The sequence below is a fragment of the Poecilia mexicana genome, unplaced genomic scaffold (assembly GCF_051168715.1).
Source record: "Poecilia mexicana isolate PSO_F unplaced genomic scaffold, ASM5116871v1 scaffold_8, whole genome shotgun sequence".
Classification (NCBI taxonomy): Eukaryota; Metazoa; Chordata; class Actinopteri; order Cyprinodontiformes; family Poeciliidae; genus Poecilia; species Poecilia mexicana.
The window spans coordinates 1745631-1764362 of record NW_028263377.1 but is presented as its reverse complement, the minus strand read 5'-3'; the positions used below and the strand labels follow the sequence as shown (position 1 = coordinate 1764362).

The 18732-nt window shown below is 36.0% G+C and overlaps 2 protein-coding genes across 6 annotated transcripts in view; both read left to right on the top strand.

The window, feature by feature from the left end:
* dmbx2 (diencephalon/mesencephalon homeobox 2) overlaps nucleotides 1–970 on the top strand; it is a 3789-nt gene extending 2819 nt beyond the window's left edge. Inside the window, exon 3 of the mRNA XM_088007908.1 lies at nucleotides 497–970. Coding sequence (XP_087864034.1) covers nucleotides 497–970 — 474 coding nt within the window. The remainder of the gene's footprint in view (nucleotides 1–496) is intronic.
* A 3456-nt stretch (nucleotides 971–4426) lies between these two features.
* csnk1g2b (casein kinase 1, gamma 2b) overlaps nucleotides 4427–18732 on the top strand; it is a 46196-nt gene continuing 31890 nt past the window's right edge. The window contains exons 1-2 of one of the 5 annotated variants that reach the window (XM_088008007.1): nucleotides 4427–4646; nucleotides 10853–11601. In XM_088008007.1, the coding sequence (XP_087864133.1) occupies nucleotides 11380–11601 (222 nt within the window). In that variant the 5' untranslated portion in view covers nucleotides 4427–4646; nucleotides 10853–11379. Of the gene's footprint in view, nucleotides 4647–4704; nucleotides 4887–10852; nucleotides 11602–18732 lie in introns of those variants that run through there. The other 4 variants (XM_088008005.1, XM_088008009.1, XM_088008008.1 and 1 more) reach the window with 4 other exon arrangements.

The window sequence follows — 18732 nt, the reverse complement described above, 5'->3', positions numbered from 1 at the left end:
AGATAAGAACATGCAAAGACGTACATATTGAGATTGTCCTTTGAGCCTTTTCATTTGTAGAGTCCGTTATTGATTTGATATATAGACCCATATCTTTAATGAAAAAAGAGAAACAAGGTGTTTTATTAGCAAATTTGCATTTATGAATATAAAATTTAGCAAAGAGTATTAGTAAGTTTATTATAAAGAAATGATTAGCATCTTTTCTATGAAATCTATAGAAACAAAATAAAACATTTTCCACTTGTTAGGCAACTTGCACAGCATAAGTCCAATGTTCCGCCATTTTGCCCAATAACTGCTTAAAAAAAGAAAAAAACAGTGTGGAGTGAAAATGTGGCTAAAACAGGATAGGTCGTACCAGTAAAAAAAAAAGACAATAATTATCAATATTGACTGATATAGAACACTTTTTGTGGCATGTTTTTATCATTTTAATCACTAATTCTGTCCTAAGTGTAAATATTCTCTGTCTCTCTGCTGGTTTTTTTTGCAGGTGTGGTTCAAAAACAGAAGGGCAAAGTACCGTAAAGGCCAGAGAAGCTCCTCTCTTCCACGGGATTCCTGTCTGGACGAAACTCTGCGGAGCAGCAAAAAGTCACCGGAGGAAGTGAAGACAGAAGACAAACAGGACGTCATCACATCACACGCTGAAAGCCAAGCTTCTTCGCGTTTCTGTCCTCCATTCACTCCCACCGTGGATAAAACCCAGGATGCTAACTCTGACGTGTCGCCGTTTGCTCCTTCACTGCCGTCCGCGCCGCTTCTCTCCTTCTTGGCTGCAGATCGTTTCTGTCGCCCGCCTCAGCAGCCGCTTCTGTCCGCTGAGTTTCCACTTCCTCCGCTGTTCTGGCCGCTCATACATCAGCACTTCTCCACCTCAGGGAATCCTTCATCTGCTACCAAAAATGGCAGCCCCGCTCTTCAGACTACTTGTTCCACTAAAGTGTTGGGCCACCGCAACCTGTAGCATTCAAACCCTCTGAACTCGTCTTGAATTTGATCCATTTCACCTTGAAATTACCATCCAGTCTTCACTCAGATTGGTTGAAGAACATCTGTGAACATAATCTTTTTGTCTTGCAACAGATTCTCATTTGGATTTAAGTCTGGACTTTGACTAGGCCATTGCAACAAATGCATATTCTTCGACTTAAATGATTCCTTTGTTACTCTGGCTGTATGTTTAGCCCAGATGTCTGCAACCTGAGCCTCCAGAGGCAAGTAGCTATTTGGCTCTTTGCTAACTGAGGAGTTTAAATATAAGTACAAATGCAGGTTTTAGCATATTTTTATAAAATTATTTTACTGAATTTCCACAACAGAATGGTACTAAAAGTACCATAAATATATTTTTCATGTTGTCAGATTAGAAACTATTTGCTTTTTTTCTTTTTAATTCAGTTTTTGTTTTCACAATGCAAAGCACTTTGAACTGCCTCGTTGTTGAAATGTGCTATAAAAATAAACTTAACTGACTGATTTCCCACAAATATTAATTGTATCCATACTCATTCAAAACTTTTGTTTTTCTCTGCTTAGAATCTAAAAATAGAAGTACAATTTTAGTTCTTCATATATGATAAATTTCCTCTGTCAAAAATCAAAACTATTGTTTTTTAAAGATCATGTATGGCTCTAATAAATGTATTTAGCTGGTTTGGAAGCCAAAATGTCTCTTTGGATTGTAACGGTTGTAGATGTCTATCGATTTCATTTAGGGGTGTCAGAGTGAAAGCCTAGCTTGGTATCTCTTTGTGTGTGTAAAGATTAAATATTTTTTACAATGCAGATTTTACTCACTGTGTTTTTGTCTAATGGTATAAGTCAAGATAACCTTGATGTAATTTACTTTTACTTACACATATTAACTTGGGACTCTTATTGTCTGTTTATTTTAGCCAGCAGCTAGAAATATTTCAGTGGTGTAATACGGTTTCAAATGTAGATGTGAAAATGTATTAGAAAGACTTACTTTTAAGTGACTCAGCGCTGCAGCATGAAGGCGTTAAATTAAACAAATCCACCTCTTCCTGTTTTTTTTAAGCTTTGTGAGCCTTAGCAGTACTGATAGTAAAACTGGTTTCAGCATGCTAAAAAAAAACTCTGCAGTTTGTTTTAACAAACTCAACCAACAGTTGCCACGTGAGAAAATCTATTTCTGAAACATATTATTTTAAAATGTAAGATTAGGCTGATCATTGTCGCCATAATAATACATGATAATATCATAAATTATCCAGATATGCCAGGATTTCTTATTTTAATAAATAAGAAACAGGGTTCATAAAAAGTAAATCAGAAAATAAAGAAAATGTTTGAAAAAACAACAAGATGGGAAAATTATTAAGGGATGAACAAACTTATTGTTTAGATTAATACACTAAAAACACATTTTGTGCTTACTGCTCCATACTTTTTTGATAAAAATGTGAAAAGTTGTGTATCACAAAAATAACTTTTTAATAATTTGTCTGAATATACACCATTTAAATTAAACTCTAGTATTATCACAATATTTCTTATTTTATTTTATTTCGTGTTTCCAGTCATTCTTTGATACGTGGCATTAAAATCACATATTTACCAACTAAATCCAACCAGTTTAGAGCAGCTCCTGCATATTCCTGATGTTTTGTCGTATTCTCCAAACCAGTTGAGTTAGTTTTTTTTGCGTAACGTCGTACAGAGAGAATGAGCGTGACGCTGCGCAGCTGAGGGAGGCTTAAAGAGACCGCAGTGAAATCACACCGACGCCGAAGTTGGCGTCCGATTTGAGGCTTCCGACTCAGCATTTGTATAAAGGGAGATTTCGCCCTTTAATTAGCCTAGCTCAAAACCTAAACTATTTAAGATGGTAAGACATGAGCTGAGTTGTTTTACACTGTATACAGAATCTTAAAAACAATATTTGTGGTTCTTTAAACTATTATTCTAGTTGAAAATCAAAATAAAAACATAAATATTGAATACTTTTTGGTGTTTGTGAATTAAAACCTGCTTGAATTATCTGCTCAGAGATAAGATGACAAGTCAAATCTTCACAGCACACAGTTGATGTAGGAGACTATACAGTTACTCTTTTTATTCCTTAACGAATCAAACTGCGTTATTAAGCTACTATGTTTTTAGGCTTACCTTTCTTATCTTTAAGACTATTGCTAAGTCAGCAGGTATTTATGTCAGGATTGTTTTAGGCGTAACATTTCCTTAACATAAATATTGCTCTAATTTTCCGAGAAACTGAATTTTTACTTTTCAGTAAGCCAAAACAAAACAATTATATTTAAACTGAACAGAGATAAAAGCCTGAAATATGTCAATCTGTGTGAAAACATTAGTTTTTTTCAGTTTGAAAAAACAAATGTTTTACTAATATAAATTATTAATTAATTACTAATTACTAATATAAATTACTAATATAAATTATGTTTTATAATTTGCAATGATGTGCCCATAGAGCTTTGCATTCTAGTCATGTTTTATTGTAAAACAAAAAAAGAAAGAAAAAAAATCTAATTCAAAAATACTTTATGTATCCAAATGGGAAAATAAATGTCACCATATCTCAGCTACATCTCTTCAAAAAGTCATTGTGGATGGTGATGCTGTGACCTGGATGAATCTCCAGTAGCAGTCAGTCTTACAATGATTCTGAAGAGGCCTCTGACTAAAGACTGTCGCTGTGACAGTCTTATGACTGTCATAACATGCTAACAGTTCAAAATCTGGCAGCAGCGATAATAATTCACAGCAGCAGGTGCTGAATCCACCTCATTTGCTTTTGCTACTCCTCTTTAAATATCTACCTTGTCTTATAGTTAGAAAGCTGGGGTTTGTGAATGATCCTTACCCATTGTGATAAATGGAAGAGATGGTTTGGATTTTGGGTGGTAGTTCAGGAATTATTTGAGGTTTTTAGGTGCTCCAAGTTGTAAATCAATATTGTTATCATGGATGTATTTTTGACAACTATCCAAAACTTAAGAAGTAAAAGCAAAAATCCTTCTAGTTACATAGCACCTAAAATCAGAGGGAATAAATGTCAAATGTCAATTCAACACCTCAACTAAACCAGATTATGAAGAAAAATGTACAAAACAACAAATTAGATCCAACAGAGCTAGAAACATGCTGCTAGTTTATGAAAATCATGATGTTTATAAAATCCATTTAAAGTTGTAGTTGTACCAAATACAAGTAAATATATTTTAGGGAATTGGACTATACAAGTGAAGTTATGAAAAATAGAAACCATATTTCTATTTTAAGTCCTCTGTTCCATTGCCTCATGCCTTATGTGATGTCATCAGAGGCGTGTTTTAGGAAGGCTACATTGAACAGTGAATCAGAAATGATGTACAAAAAAATAGCAAAACCATTAAAAAAAACTGCTATGGCATGTTCTATTATACAGATGTCAAGCTAATTTAAATTCGAGTTGGGTGTATTTTGTAGAAAATCTTGTCTGGTTAGCTTTAAATAGGGTGGAATAGTCCTTTACCAAATAGGAAACTAAAAATCAGACACCAACTTCATCGCTGTGAAATCATAGCAACTTGGGGACAAGAGGAGCTAAACGGGAAAGAAGCCAACGATCGAACAACCATGACTTCGACTGGGTTTCGATAGCCGAAAATTACAAGGTAACACGCTGTATTTTGACGACTAAAGTTGTTTTATGGAGGTCGAGTGTTTTGTGACCCAGTGTCTCCGTTTGTGAGCGTTCCGGTTCGGCGTTCCGTGAGCTAGTTTGCTAAAATGTCTCTGAGATCCAGGCTGCGCCGCTTGGTGAGCAGTTTCGGCTGGTAGGATTAAGGAGTTGCCCGGTAGTGCTGTGGGTAAGACCCGTAACCGAAGTTTGAGCCGTGAAACTACATTTTAAGGTGAATAAATTGTCTTTTTAGTTTCTTAACGTTTCTACAGTATCTTGTCGTATTTCTCGCGACGTCGTTTGGGACGCTGTTATTTTTCAGTTATAAAGCATTAACTAACTAGCTCGGTAGCTTTGGGTATGTCAGTCAATGAATATTTTATGCCCCCTCTTGCTTCTACTTGCTCAGTTTGGTTTCTAACATTTAGGTAAGCTGTGGTGGTTTTCCTGAGTTGTTATCAGCGTAGCTGACGTAAGAAGGTTAGCTGTTTTCTATTTTCTTTTTTATCAGACGTTGGGCCAAAATTGACGGTGTTTTTGTGGTTGCTAGCTCTCTTAGCCCTATTCATACGTTAAAAATCATGTAAACATTGAAAATAAACGACATTACCACAATAGCAAAGAATTGCTGCTGAAATTGTATGTCGTAGACTACAGTTTCGTAATAAGAAATTAGCAGCGACTGAGCGATTTGAAGCTAACCATTTAGCATCGTACTATCTGGCCTTGTCCGTGGTTAACGCTAGGTTTTCGTATCACTGAAGCCTCACTTATTGTTTTTGAGATATTTTTAAAGTAGAATTTTCTGTTGTTATTGAGTTTCTAAAGGTGATGTCGAGAATAAAGTCGAGCATTTGGTTTTACTTGAAGCTAAAGCTAAATGACAGCTGTTAGACGCTTCCGAAGCTTGTTAGCCATTAGCTTCCCTCAACATACGCTAAAAGGCCAGTGTGTATGTTAGTATAAATGTTAGCAAAATGTTACAAATATATGTTAAAAACAAAAACGGTTTTTGCAAGTTCCTTATTTAAAACAGATGTTAGCCTTTGCGGTAGTGCTAAGTCGATTTCAATGTGAGTATTGACACATATTAAGGCTAACATAATTTTAATTATAAGGATTACTTTAATTATACTCCTTATAATTAAAATGCACAATTATAAGGATTTGTAGAGGTTGACTTAAGTATTTGTAGATTTTAGTTATTTTTGGGCAAACATATTATGTTTGAGCTATTGTTTGCTCAGGTCATCGCATATGTTTTGAATAAATTGAATTTTGTTTTTTTGTGCTTATATGTAGTTTGACCTACGAAATGTTTCATAGGTCAAACATTTTCTGACCTATGATTTGATTGATAAAGCAATCCTATTTATCTGAAGGTGCTTCAAAAGTTTTTTGTTTTCTTTTGTGTTAAACTTGAACAACTTGAGTTTTGCTTTATGCTTCCTACAGGGATTCTCAAAACTGTAACCCGCAATAGAAAGCATTTTTGGAAATGTGGGTACAGTAGTTACTGTCGCAAATCAAGGAACTGGAATCAAAACCATTGCTGCAAACTCACTGAAGGTAGCAAACATAATACCATCGTCATTCAAAAGAAAATCTTGGTGTTTAGTACCAACTGAATCCTCTTTGTTTACATTAGTAGTACATTGCTACTACAACAGAGTTATGTCAAAAATAAATAATTCACTCTGAGGGATCTTTTAAAAAAAAACATAAAAATAATAAAAATATTTAGCATTGACTCAAAAAACAGCCAGTTAAAGCATTTTAAAATTCATAAAATCTGACCCCCTCAAAATTTTCTTCAAATATATCAGTAATTAGCATAATTTGATGTACTTTAAACTTGTATTAAAATCATAATTTGATGCAGAAATGGGAATAATATTGAAATTTTCTTCACTTTAATCTTTCGTTTTATGTTGGGATCAAAACGGCCACCTCTATCAGGAAACCTGTAGCAGATTATAGTTTTTAGAAGAGAAACTCGTCTACCAGGTCAGACCTCAAAGAAAGTATCATTCAGTATCAGCCAAGAGAAACTTTTTTTTTTTTTGTTGCTATACTTATAATAAAAAATGTAACAGTTTCTAGCTAGTTGTCTAAGGTCTATAAAAGCAGCTAGTTATTCAAATAGTTTTGAATGCAGTGGAAGAAAACTGTTTCAGAGCTTTTCTTTTATTATTGGAAAAATAAACATCCATTCAAATTCATGCAGAAACTATCAAAAATGTTAACAGTTAGCTCCCTGCACACACAAACACACTACAGCAATCGACAAACTATAATGGAAACTATGAGCTCATTGTTAGACTTTATCACCAAGATGTTGGCAACCGTGTGATACTGTTGTACTTATATTTATCATCTTAGAAATTATATTCTGTGGTACTGACCAGATTGATTGAAAATAATCTTAACTTTAGTCACTGTTTCTAAATTGTAGTTTGGAAATTTATCAACTAATCGTCTTTATTTTCACAAAAATGGTGTTTCATTGCTGCAGACATTTAATCTCTGATCTAATATATTATAATAACCTGGTATCAAAGCTGTGCGGTTCACATCCTGTAATGACCAGAAACAGAAGTAATGAGACTGACACATTTCACATGTGACAAGTTATTACAGTCTTTACAGCTTTGCCAATTAATTCTAAACATTTTTTTAAAACTGTTGATCAAGTTCTTTACAGATATAAACAGCATTATCAGCAGCTTCCTTTTTGACTCAAAGTGTCTGCACTGGCTATAAACTGTCTTTATCTGACCATTTGGCTTTTTTTATATGTTTTTTTAAGATGAGATCTGCAAGACTAGATCTAAATCCAAGAATAATTTAATCCAATGTGCAGTGTTCAATCTGCACCCAGTTGAACAAAAACTCCTGGTGAAAATCAAACAGTTTCTGAAATTAGCCTTCATTTAAGTGGTGTACAAATTAGGTGATTTTAAAGCTTCTTATTGTGACAGATTGTTAGTTGGAGAGTCTACATTTTTTGCATTCATACATCAATACAGACAGGTTTTTACTTTACTTTTTACTTCTGCTAAAACACTAGTTTGTTCATTTTCACATTAAACTGTAAATCAGTAGCTGTGCCTCCGATTAGAAGAAAAACACGACATATTATATCAAAATCAGTGAATTTGTCTAATTTTCCGTTCAGTAATTCCTAATGAGAATGTTTATTATAAGCCTTCTGACACATTTGTACTTGCAGAGAAATGTTAAGAAGAAAAATGTTTTATTTTAGTGCTGACATATTAGTAGTAAATTGTTTCCAAAAGCAATTCTTCTGCTAATCTAGGAAGCTTCTCTGCTTGCTCCTCTGTGTCATTTATTGGCCTAAATAGGGTTAGTTGAACATTTTATTACTCTATTTTTCATTTCACATAAATTTAATTGCTTTCATTAAAGCGCATTCATTCATTTTTAGCATCCCCCCAATCCATTCGATATCTTATTTTGAAATGATAAACGGTGATTATTTTATTTCAGTGATGTAAAATAATCATCAGTATTATTAGTCTTTATATCATCTGGCTTAATTGCATTTGAAATGAGCTCTTTTCTTTTTTTTTATTTTTTATTCCTCTTATCAATCGATCGTGTGACCAGATCAGGTATTTTCATCTTACTTCCTTCTGCAAGTATCAGTTGTTTGTTACACAACAAGGAAGACATGGCAGAGTAATGACTGGTGGCACGCAGGGCTGCCAGTCCTTTCTGTTCCCCAGGTGTGAAAATGGCAGCAATAAAGAAATGTTGACCTTCACAGGTTTTCTATCAATCCTTAAAACATTTCAGGCTTCAGAAATCATACTAATTACAATAAAACAAGGTGCCATATTTGATTGAAGTATTTTATTAGCTTGAAGTTTGACAAACTGTGGTGTTGTTTACTGGACGGCTTAGTTTTGTCTCCCAGATGTAACTGAGTTATCCGTAGACTAGACGGTATCCGAATGCATCAAATTGGACGCTTTCCTGTGATGCAAATTATGTAAAGAAATGAGGCATTACATCAGTCATTGATCTGTGTAAGTGCCTTTCCATAGAGAAGAGTCACTGGCCGTAGCTTTTGCGTGCATTACCTGCGCTCCTGATCAGCAGAAGCATCTCGGATCATAGACACAGTGGAGCTAGTGATGTGATCCGAATACTGTTGCCTACAGAAATCTGGAAAAAGATGGTTGAGACTTAATGCTGCAACTTCCTAACACCTTAGAGCTTAAAAATGTTTGCAGTTTTTTTTTAATGTTCAAGTGCAAATTTATATTTTTATTTCCACAATTTGGACTCTAAAGTACTCATTTTGAATAACTTAGAAAGTCACCTATGTTTCCTAGTCGTCAAATTGAAAGTGTCTATTTTTGTGAGTTACACACATTATATGGAGTTTTACTGAATAGTTTAATTGCGTAAATAAAAAATCTGTCTGATCTTCTGCAGAATATTTCAGCTTGTATTGATTGCTTTATTGAATTTGCTTTGCACCAGTAAGCACTAGGCTCTTATTTCAGCAGTAGTACAAAGCAGCCTCAGTCAGCATAATTTGATATTGAAGTAAAAAGGTTTTTTTTTTTTTTATTATTCCTGAAAAAATGACCTCAACGACTTTAGAACCGGTCATCATTAACCAGATTTTCATGCGTTTTGTAGTAATTTATAGTTTGTGTTTTAGGTTAAACATTTTTTTTTCTTACTTCTTATTTTAAAGTTATTCAATTTAATAAAATGTGCTCATGTTGAATGAATCAATACATCAAAATGGATTTCTGTAGCACCTTTCATTAGATTGTGGAGCCTTTAAAGGTGAAAAGCAGAACCGATTTCCCTGCAAATGGCAAACAAAGTAGACATGGGCTCTTGAGATTCTCACCTTGAGTAACAATTTTACTACTTCACATTAGTATGTTAGTAACAGAACCTCAATAATTTAACCTCAATGATTTTTGTTAAAAATCACTTGCCAACCACCTCTTAGTTTAGAAGCAGTGGATTCTGTACAGCTTCACCTCAGCATAAGTGATTTATGTTGGTCTTTTAGTATCCAGATATGGACTATTCATACTTTTTATTTCTTAAGGTAAGAAATACCTTTTGGTTGTTTCTAGCAAAAAGCGATCTGTAGCCCCAACCTGAAGGTGAAAGTCTATAGTTTGTGTCCAGGATGTGGGGGGTTTGCAGAGAACAAGACTGCAAGTATGAAGGAGCATTTTAAGCATAATTCTAAAAAAAATAAAAATAAATAAAAAATCAATGTATATGTATATATGTAAAAAAATTTTTTTCTAGATATTTAGGAAATAGTGAAAATTTGTAAAATTAAATGAAAAATGTATATTTCATAGAATATAAAAAAAAATCACAAGCCTGATGTTGGGAAGCTACTCTCATCCAAAGTGTTCAACATTAGTAATGTAAATATAACATTTATAATACAAATGTGAAATTACAGGTAGTTTAAATATAAAATAAATACAAAGAGCAAGCAAATATAGTAAAAAAACAACAAAAAAACTTGTGGTTATCGAAAGCATAAAACCTCACCCAAAATATAAATGTGCATAAAAAAAAAATTACTCAATAAAAATATTTCCTTAATTCAAAAATAAACAGTTTTGTAAATTTACCAAAAACATAAAATCCTTAGCTATTTAAAAGATGCGTCTTTGGTTTACATTTAAAAACTGGAACAGTTTCACTCTTCCTCGGCTCCTCGGGGACATGAGGGACCGTTGGAGGCGGGGGCTGTTGTAAGTCGCGCCGCCGTTGTACGCTTTAGTGACAGCTGACGTACTGGGAAACGGATCCATGTAGATCTCATTCACCAGAACTTTAATGCCCCAGGAATGTAGGCATGTTTGCATGGCTCACTGAAAATTTGCCTCACAAACTAAACGGTGGGGATTTTTCTTTTTTCATCTCACTAAAAGTTATGCATCAACCTGCCGATGGGGAAAAATGCAAATGCTCATACTTTCCAGTTTCATGTGATCGGGGAAGAGTATGTATAGGAACAATGGATTATTTTTTTTCTTTTTTTTAAAGGAAGATTAATAACTTTGAGTTAAGATAACCTTTACGTTTAAGCCACTTATAATGACGTGGGCTGTTGCAAGCTCTTAAAAACATTTTCTCAATCTATAAACTGATTAGTCTGTGTTTTGTTTTGTTTTTCAGACAGGCTGACGTCAGTCCCAGCTGTTCCCGGTTTTGCTGTTCCTTGGACCTTTGGGTTGAGTCCAGTCGTAGCCGTGCAACATGGAGCGTCTCCACTGCGTGAATGAAGGCTGACCAGAAGAAAGGCGGCGCTCCAGATGACGTTCCCAAGTGGCCTTGTGGAAGCAGTAGCTGCGCGTTGGAGTGCTTTTTCATGATTACCGTTGTATGTGTGTCAGCGGGAACAGCTTAGCGAAACCCGCCGTTTTCATCGGGCCGGGGAATGAGACTGGAGTCAAGAAATCCACAAAAAAGGAGCTCCTGTTTATAACCAACATCCTCGAAAAGCTGTATGATTGACACACAGGCCACTTCAGCTGCTGTGTTGGCTCGTTTAAGTGTGCGCGGGATTTTTTAACAGCAACGCCTCTCCTCTGTTCTGTGATATCTGTCTCCCTCTTTAAAGTGCCCTCCATTACTGTTGTTGGAGTTTCTATGGTTTGCATGGCTGGAGAATAACCGTGGAGAGGCCAGGGTATCACAAGCTTATGGATTTTGATAAGAGAGGGGGCAAAGGAGAGACAGAGGAAGGCAAAAAGATGTCTAAGTCGACGGCCAACAGGACTGGCGGCAGGGGTACAGGGACCAATTCTGGAGTTCTTATGGTTGGCCCGAACTTTCGTGTGGGCAAAAAAATCGGCTGCGGTAACTTTGGAGAGCTGAGGTTGGGCAAAAACCTCTACACTAATGAATATGTGGCCATCAAATTGGTAAGTGCTCGTCTCTTGAAACTTTCCAGTCAGTTGCTGTTACTCTGTCTGCATAGTTTGCATCCCATGTTACAAATGCTTCTTTGCTAATTTTATTAGCCTGAAAGTGTTTTTGATTTTAAAATGCAGCAGTTTTTAAGTGACGCAGAGAAACAGGAAGTGAATAGAGCCTGTCTTTTTCCCACATCTGGACCTCATGAGCGTTTCTGCCTCTGTTATGGCAAAGAAGAGGGCGAAAAAACTCACAGAACACCATCTAAATCCAATCATTTATAAAGTTAATTACAGATTAAACTGTTCTGATAAATGTATTCTTATACATACTTATCCAGACTACATCAAACTACATTTCCATACTTTGGGACACATTTGAGGGACCTTGTTTTAGAAATTTAGACTTTTCTTAAGCAATTGTTCAGTATCGGTGATGTTTATTTCGGTTAAACCACATAAAATGTCGAGGCTTGTTTGCTTTCTGATTGCCCAACAGTTTCCTCTGAACGCCTACTTCTCTTAACATCATTTCTGTTGCCACTTGTAGAGTTTGGATTGCTTTCTGATCAGTCATACATTCTTCCCCAGGAACACTTTGATATCAGAAACATGAAACTGAAATTCTGGTTTAGTCTAGTGTCCATACTCTTGGTGTGCTCGTCATTTTCCCTACAGCTACTTCCATGTATGTTTCCTCATCCGTCATGACTCTTTCTCATGTGGATGCCAGGATGTGTGCGTGGGCATTCAAAAGCTCCGCGGTTGGCACAAAGCCATAATTGCACTTCTGCTCTCCTGAAATCTTTAATTGCACTCTCTGCCTCAGCCCCTTTAGCTTGAGAACCTCCCATCTGTTGGGTATTTTTACCTCTGTAGTGTCCAGCTATATCTGGAACAAGCAGCAGTGTCATCTTCATCTGCTGCCAGGTCCTTGCAGTCCCACTAGCGTCTATCTGGATGAATCATAGAGAGGATGAAGTGTTGGACTCTAGAAAGACCCAATGAAAGCAGGGGCACGTTTGTACTTTTACAAGTTATTTTTAAGTACTTAGGAAGAAAACAGGTGGGTTTTTTTTGCTGTGAATTTCATCTTCAAACTTGATTTTAATTCAGTATTCAAAAATACTGAATTAATCCACAGAGGAAAATTAAAATAAGTTTTTTGAAGGGGCGCCTTATGGAGTACAGCAAAAAAAAATGAACATACACTTAGCACCACACTGTGACCTTTTCTGTTTGGCACCTCAATTACGTGCCAAACCTAAAATAATGCTTACAGAGTCTTGGCGTCACAAACGGGAATTTGATGATGCAAGACTTCTGACTAAAAGGGTTTTAAATAAGTTGCAACATTTGGATGCACCCAGACTGTTTACCGTTCCTTTATCACTTTGTCTACTAAGTTACTGGATATCTTGAGGAGTCATATTTTTGCCATCTCACTTGCAGATTAACAATTCAATGCAGTTTAGAGATATAGAGATGTGATGGTTTTGAAATCTACAAAAATGTTTTACTTTTTTTTTTTCATCATTTCATCAGCAAACACAATTGGCATTTATTTTACATCTAAAACGGGTCAGTGAAGGAAGGACATTAGTTGGCTGAAAAAAAAATTAAATGGAAAATTTATTTAGAATGGCATTAACTGGCCAGAAGGTGACATTTTTACTGTTGGGGGGGGGAAATGAGTTCAGCTTCTGCTTCAGATTAAATGAGCAAGCATTGTGTGTGTTGCCTTTGTGCAGCTTGTTGCTCATAACTTACTCACCATCAATTTGTTAAAGGTAACTGACATTTGTTAATGTCGCTGCTATTTATTAAATTAACAACTTAATAATTAGCATAAGAATAGAAGATCGTGCAGTGGTGATAATATTGGTAAATATTGAAGTAGATACTTCCTATCTTCTCTTTGTACTTTAGCATCTTGAGCATCTACTGCCATGAAACTCAATTCAGCAGAAAATTAGTATTAGACACAGTAACAATACAATTACTGCATTCCAGTCCTTTGTGATATTAACATTTTGCAAACTGATATTGCTATGGTGGTATGTTGTGCTTCCCAGAACAAATACGTTGTTAGTTTATGATGTCTGCAGCACAAACACACAGTCCAGTCATCGTTAAGATCCTTGTTTTTACAAGCAGAGAAGATCCTCTAAGCTTCTTTAATGGTCTTCAGATGTGACATTTGAAGTCGAGTGAACATCTGAGACTCTTGTTGGGGATTTTTAAGGAAGTTGCATCACTGGTGTTTCGACCTCCATCTGTCCAGTCATTGTTTCTTCCCATTTATTGTTAGGGCTGTGGTGGCTTGTGCCCTTCTCATTGGGTAGGAGGCGCATATATCCTGTAAAGGTCGCGAGTTCATCCTATGGAAAACGGACGCTCAGTACATATAATCCTGCTCTCGCATGCAATTTAGAGAAGTCAATTCACCTTCTAGTCAGTAGGACTGTAGTAGGAAACCAGAGTACCCAGAGAGAACCCACAACTGCACAGGGAGAACATGTGAGGGACCATCATGCAGATTCCCAATGTTCATCATGTTAATATTTTTGACTAAATGCCAGTGGTTTGCACACTTCTGCTAATGTGCTAATAGCAGAGCAAATATTTTAACGCTTTAGCTAACTTTGAAAACATTTAGCGCCTTTGGCGTCTCCTAAAGTAATTTTTCCTTATAAAATAGAAAACACAAATTTACTGTTTTGTAAACTTTCATTTGAATAAATTTTGACATCTGTGAAGTTTTTGATGTCGACTTTTAAGATTTCTTCAAGCAGTTAGACATTTATATTCATGCTCTTATGTTGAAGTGTGTGAATATCACTTTATTGTAAAATAAAGTTACAGGTTTTTCCTCACTGTAACTTTAACATGCAGGAACAAAATAAAACATGGGCAGTAGAGAACAAGATATAAAAATACATACAATATCTAAGCGCATCATAGAACATGCAAATTATGTCAGAATTACGTTGGTGCTCGAGAGTTTTAGTCTTTTGAGGGCAGATATAATTTGGATTTAGCTCTTTAGCATTAGCTTCTGCTAAATACTGTATCGGTGTAGTTCTTTAATGTAACAGGACTAATGTTTATAATTAGTGTTTTATAACTTACTTTTTAGTTTAGTCCACCACTGGAAAAAACCAAGACTCCTTGGACCACTGCTGACATAAAGCCGTTATAATATTTTAGGAGTTATATCCTCGACAACAATATGGCTACTCCATTAAATCTGAGAAGTTGGTACCAAGTTCAACAGACAAACCAGTTTGGATTGGGAGGCCTTAATGGTGCCTGACTCAGCTGCAGGCAAAGCAGGGTTTGGTGATAGGTTGAGGCTGAGCACTGAACTTGTCTAGTTGTCTTTTATTTATGCAACTTGAACAGAAAGGAAAAAATATTTATGACTGCACAAATGTTAGCTGCGCCAGTGAAGCCAGGGATAAAGAAAAGGGTTTGACTCGACAGAGTTTGTGGTTGCGTTCTGGAGCCCTTCGCAGTCCAGCAATTATTTATCCATTAATTTACAAGTTGTTTTAGTTCATGAGACCAACATCTGTTTTCCCCAGAGTCAATCGATCAGTTGGCCTAGTGCTGCATTTTCTTTTTGGTCTACGCAGAAAAAAAATAATTAGCAAATGCTAATCTTAACACATTGATTACGTAAAATCTAAATGACTTGTCTTCTTGGTAAAAATTTTATGGTATAATTTATTACTTTGACTGCCTGAATAAAGGTTGATAATTTACCACACAGCCAGGAAAGTGACTTTGTTTATTACTCTGATATGGCTGCCTGATTTTAATCTCTTTGTTCTTGTTTGTGATAGATTGTAAACTCCAGTTTATGGAGGAGTATTGGCATGTAGTTGAGACCTTTTGATCGTCTGCTTTTCTTGTGTAGTCGCTTTGCCCTTTGAGGCACACCTTCCTGCAGCTGGGATGAAGGGGAATGCCACTGTGAGCACATGATCAGACAGATGTGTTGCACGCCTGTCCTTTCAGCTGCTGTAAACGTAGTGGCAAAGACAAGAGAGAAGGGAGAAACAGAGTGCTGAAAGGTTGCCTTTGTTGGAAGGCCCTGTCGACACGACCGTCAGTCCAGCTGCGTGTTTTCTCTAACTGACAGACCTTTATGCGACCGAGGGTAGACTGGGCGTTTTAGGGGCGATCCAGGGACCTCAAAGGGAAAAAAAAAACAGTTTGAATGTTTAAATTAGCCATCCGATATTTCTCCATCTGTCTTCAGTTTATCTTAAAAATGCCATCAAGCCCTTCCAGCTTGGATTTTAGTCTCTTTTCCTCTCCTGTGTTTCACAGTGAGACAGGAGGGTGAGGTGGACTTCTCACAATCACTTCTGATATCATCAGTTTATGAGTGATAATTAGACGTGGAATCCTCTCCGCAGCGATTACTCCCTTTGGCCACGATGGGCGGCTGTAATATCTCTGGGAAGCTTGTAGGGCAGCAATAAGTGAATGCTGTAGTGTTAACACTTATTGTACAGTGCAGGGTTTCTCTGTCAGAGGCTGATATTGGAGTGACTGTCTAGGAGGATGAACAGAGCCCCACTGTGCTTTGTGTGTCAGCCATGTCCATACACTGCAGCGTTTTACAGGGACTGAGAGTAATGAATTTATAGTCTGACTGGTTACCAAATAAACGGATCGTGAAAGTTTACATTTTTAGTTTAAATTTTTTTTGTGACAGATGGATATGAAGGAGACTTGCATTATGTGTTCAAGATCGGTTAATTAAAGATGACAAAAATACAACTTTTGTCACTAATTTTACTCATTCATTATGGATTTAGACAACAATATACAATTACCCAAAAATATACACAAAAACAATTGGACAGAAATTTCATAGAATAAAAAAGAAAGAAATTATGAAGTTCTTGTTGTTAATTTTAACATGATAAATGTGTTACTAGATAGGTTAGTTTCTCTATTAAAATCAAATATAGAATATACCCCCAAATTGACAGAAACTGACAATTTGATTTGGTTGTCTTAAACCAAAATTTTATCATTTGAACTACAGAAATCATGTCTGTTTATGTTTTATCCCCCAAATGCAAGATGTGTTTTGGCTGATATGTTTTTCTTCTGCAAATTCAATAACGGCATTACTAAATACTTCACCATGAAACGGCACAATTGCTTTACTTACGGTGGTAGTGGTGGACTTATGCAAAAAATGAATGATGAATTTTTTTTGTTTCATCATTTCTGCCGATGGAATGAGAAAACTTTGAGTCCATGTTGCTCATTCCATCGTTACGTTACCTTCAGCCACTAAAAGTGTTTCTCTACACTACTGACATTTCATAGAAAAAAGTTTTCTTTTAAATTTTTTTTTTAAATTTAGTTCTCAGGAACTCGAATATTAGCCATATTGAACAGTTTTTTTTGTTGTTGTGACAGAAGATATCTGGTCCAGAGTTTAAATATTTTCTTGTCTGATTTTTGCCATTTTTCCCCCAAACATGAATACTTCTGTCACTGCCTGCTTTACATCATTACTTTGCCTTTTCAGCATTCAACTCTAATAATATGTACATTAAAATGTAACTCGTCACCCAGATTCCATTCATATTTTAATATCAGGAAATCTTTCATGAGAACCTCTTTCTCAGAAAAGTGCAAAGGTTATATTTCTGTTGGTAATTGTTTGCAGTGTATATTGAACAGTAATGATGAATACCTCCTGTACCTGTTTTATGTAATGGCTGAGTCACTAATGCAGAGGCATTTAAGCGAGATGGTTTCTCTGAGTGGAGTCGCTCTCAGTGCCGGTCAGTCGTGATATTGGGATGGAAATCTGAGGTGTTGTGTCCAGCTCTCCTGTCTGCCTCCCACTGAAGCATGATAAGCAGCTCTGGTTGCAGTCTAGCTGAGCAGCTTACACAAGCTGGGCATGAGGCAGTTGTCGGAGAACTGTGAAGCCACAAAAGCCTTATCAGCATGTTTTTCTGGAATTAAAGTGACATTTTGACGATTTAAGGTCCTCCCTTACCCCTCTCAGGCCTTCGGGAGTGCATGCTGGGCAGACTGAATAAATCCTGAGATGTCAACAGCATGTAAAAAGCCTACCTTCAGTCAACTAGCTAATCCCCTAATTAATCAGTGGCCAGAAGCAACCCTGTTTGTACGCACAAACACACATTGTTGTTTCTTTGAGAAGATTTGGTTCTAAAACCTTCACCAGGGGTTTTACTTGCAAAATTGTTGGAGCAGATAAATTGTGCAGCATCAAGCATGATGATGCAGTTTTGGTCAGAAATGCTTTAGTGTAAATTGTAACCTTACAAAATAAATGGGTTGGAAAATGGAGTAGGGTGTGTGCCTGCGAAGCACTGTGTGCTGTAATTGCACCTTCAAGGGTAACATCCTGGACGGATCACGGTGAAGCACTAGTCACTTTTTCCATTTGAACCTTTCCTGTCGGAGTCACACTGACATTGTTCATTATTTGAATTTAATGTGAGAAACTATAGGTCACTCTATTTTTATTAGATCTGGGTGACGGAATGAGTTTCCACTTATGGCTTCAATCTGTGTTTAAAACATTTTAATTGAAGAGGTCAACTGGAACCAAAATAACTGAGACAGAATTGGATGATTATAATTTGGCAGAGGAGAAAAAAAAAGACTAGAACCACACCTCAGACTATTTTTAACAGTTTTGAGATACACATGTTTAGAAGGAGATTTAAAGATGTTAAGACTTTAAATGCTCTGTCACCAAACAGGATAAATGCATGTTTCCACTACAGCAGGGGTGTCAAAGTCAAATGGACGGAGGGCCAAATAAAAAATTTAGCTACAAGCCGAGGGCCGGACTGATCGAATGTTCATTGAAATGTTTTTAAATGACGCATATAGTCTAGTGAACCTAATTGAACCTACTGAAAACCTAACAAATATATTCCAATATGATCAGATAAATAAAGCAATATTTTCTTATGGCTCTGTCAGTAATCTTTAATTTTCAACAGACACAACTGAAATATTTTTAAAATATAATTGGATTGAAATACAATAAAATAAAGTGCAAAAATCTATTAATCCACATATGTCAGAGTCAAGGCATTTAGATGTGTTGCCGTCGACACA